Source organism: Morus notabilis, unplaced genomic scaffold, assembly GCF_000414095.1.
Source record: "Morus notabilis unplaced genomic scaffold, ASM41409v2 C11424580, whole genome shotgun sequence".
Taxonomy (NCBI): domain Eukaryota; kingdom Viridiplantae; phylum Streptophyta; class Magnoliopsida; order Rosales; family Moraceae; genus Morus; species Morus notabilis.
Window position 1 is genome coordinate 1 of NW_010387191.1, and position 1,575 is coordinate 1,575.

At 43.5% G+C, this 1,575-nt stretch overlaps 1 protein-coding gene across 1 annotated transcript; it reads right to left on the reverse strand.

Annotated features, from left to right (window-relative positions):
• Positions 1 to 95: 95 nt before the first annotated feature.
• On the reverse strand, positions 96 to 1,568 carry LOC112095197 (probable transcription factor PosF21). Its single transcript, XM_024176879.1, has one exon. The coding sequence runs from the start codon at positions 863 to 865 to the stop codon at positions 122 to 124; it is 744 nt and encodes a 247-aa protein (XP_024032647.1). The 5' UTR covers positions 866 to 1,568; the 3' UTR covers positions 96 to 121.
• Between the last annotated feature and the right edge of the window lie 7 nt (positions 1,569 to 1,575).

Below are 1,575 nucleotides of genomic sequence, written 5' to 3' on the forward strand. Positions count from 1 at the left end.
AACCTTAGACCCCGGGTGCAAACACAAGCACTCCCACCATGGTGCCAAGGCCCGCCTTCAGAGTACGTATAAAAATGAGGATAAAATTAAATCCATTGATTTGCAGAACTTCCTTACAAAGCTAGTCGAATAAGGATAAAACCGCTGAAGGAAAAAAGCTATACCTTTTTGCACGCTTGGGATCAATTAGAGCAAGCTCGGCAAGCTTAGCAGCCGACATGGCTTTCTTGGAATCTGCTGAAGAAATCTCCTCTGAACCTGAAACAAGCATTTCCGGTTTGATGGTTGTCGATCCGTCCATGGACTGGCTATGTTGGTGCCTAACTCTAGGCCTCTCATTAGAACCACTGCCTGCAACCTCTGCAGAGGAAGTTGCTGCACCCAAAGCTGGTGCTGCGATCATAGCTGCAGTTGCTGCAGAAGAAGACGACTCACCCACTTGGAAGGCCGATGTAGCAGAGGAAGAATTGAACTTATCCATATCAAGGTACATAGAAAAAAAGTCTTCCTCGGTCTCATCAGAAAACGAAGGACCATCCGCACCACCCACTACACCGAGATCACTATCAAAGCTGATATCATCAGGAAGGGTTAGGATTTCAGAATGTGCTCGTCTGTGACCCAATTTCCTCGGCGGGTTATCCGGCATTCTGCTAATATCATGGCTAAACCGACCGGAATCAGCAGACAATCCATGCCCAAAATGACCCACGTCTGAGCTACCACCGGGGGCCAAAGGAGGAAACGACGAGCTGGATGGCTCAGATTTCACATTGAAACCACTACCACCAGGCGAAAACCCCGAATATCGACCCGAAGGGGGCGGTAAACCGCCACCATGACCAGGGGACTTGTCCTTATCCATTCAGATGAAATGCTAAACCCTAATAATATATCCTAGAAACGGTAATTTCTTCCTGAACAAACAAAAACCCTATTCTTAAAAAACTCGAAATCGGATTTCCCTCGGAACACGAAGCGAGTTCACAAATTCTACTGACAAACAAAAAACAGAGACCTTGAAGATTATGAAATTTCAAGAGACCTTGACTTTAAAACATCAGAAAACAAAATAGGGAAAATCTATCGTCCGTCAAGCTCCGAATAAGAGACTATTAACTATTAAGAACAACAGATAAAACCCTAGAATCTCAAGCAAACCTTTGGGAATTTAGATAACTTAAGAAACAACAACAAAACGATTGATAATTTAGGACTGAAATATATAGAGAAAACCTATTAAGATCTGAATTCTGATCATTGCGTTAAGTAAACAAAACACGAAATTACATCCAAGAAGTCAGCTCCAGAGAAGCTCAAAAAACCATCAGATTGGTGAGTTAAGCGCAGCTGCAGGGGGAATCCGAGGGAAAATGAAAGTTTCCGGGAAAATACATAATAGGGATTATGATTTTTCCGGGAAAATGAACATTCCTTCTTACAGAGAGCTCAGGGGCAGATCATGGAATGCGGGGGAGGTGTAAAATGGAGAGAATCCAACGGCTTTTAGTGCAATAGAGCGAATTTCAATAACTGCGTTACATGGAGAGAGAATGTAAGAGAGAGAGAGAGAGA

Excerpts from the sequence above, each read along its gene's own strand:
- LOC112095197 (XM_024176879.1), bottom strand. The coding sequence starts at position 865 with ATGGATAAGGACAAGTCCCCTGGTCATGGTGGCGGTTTACCGCCCCCT.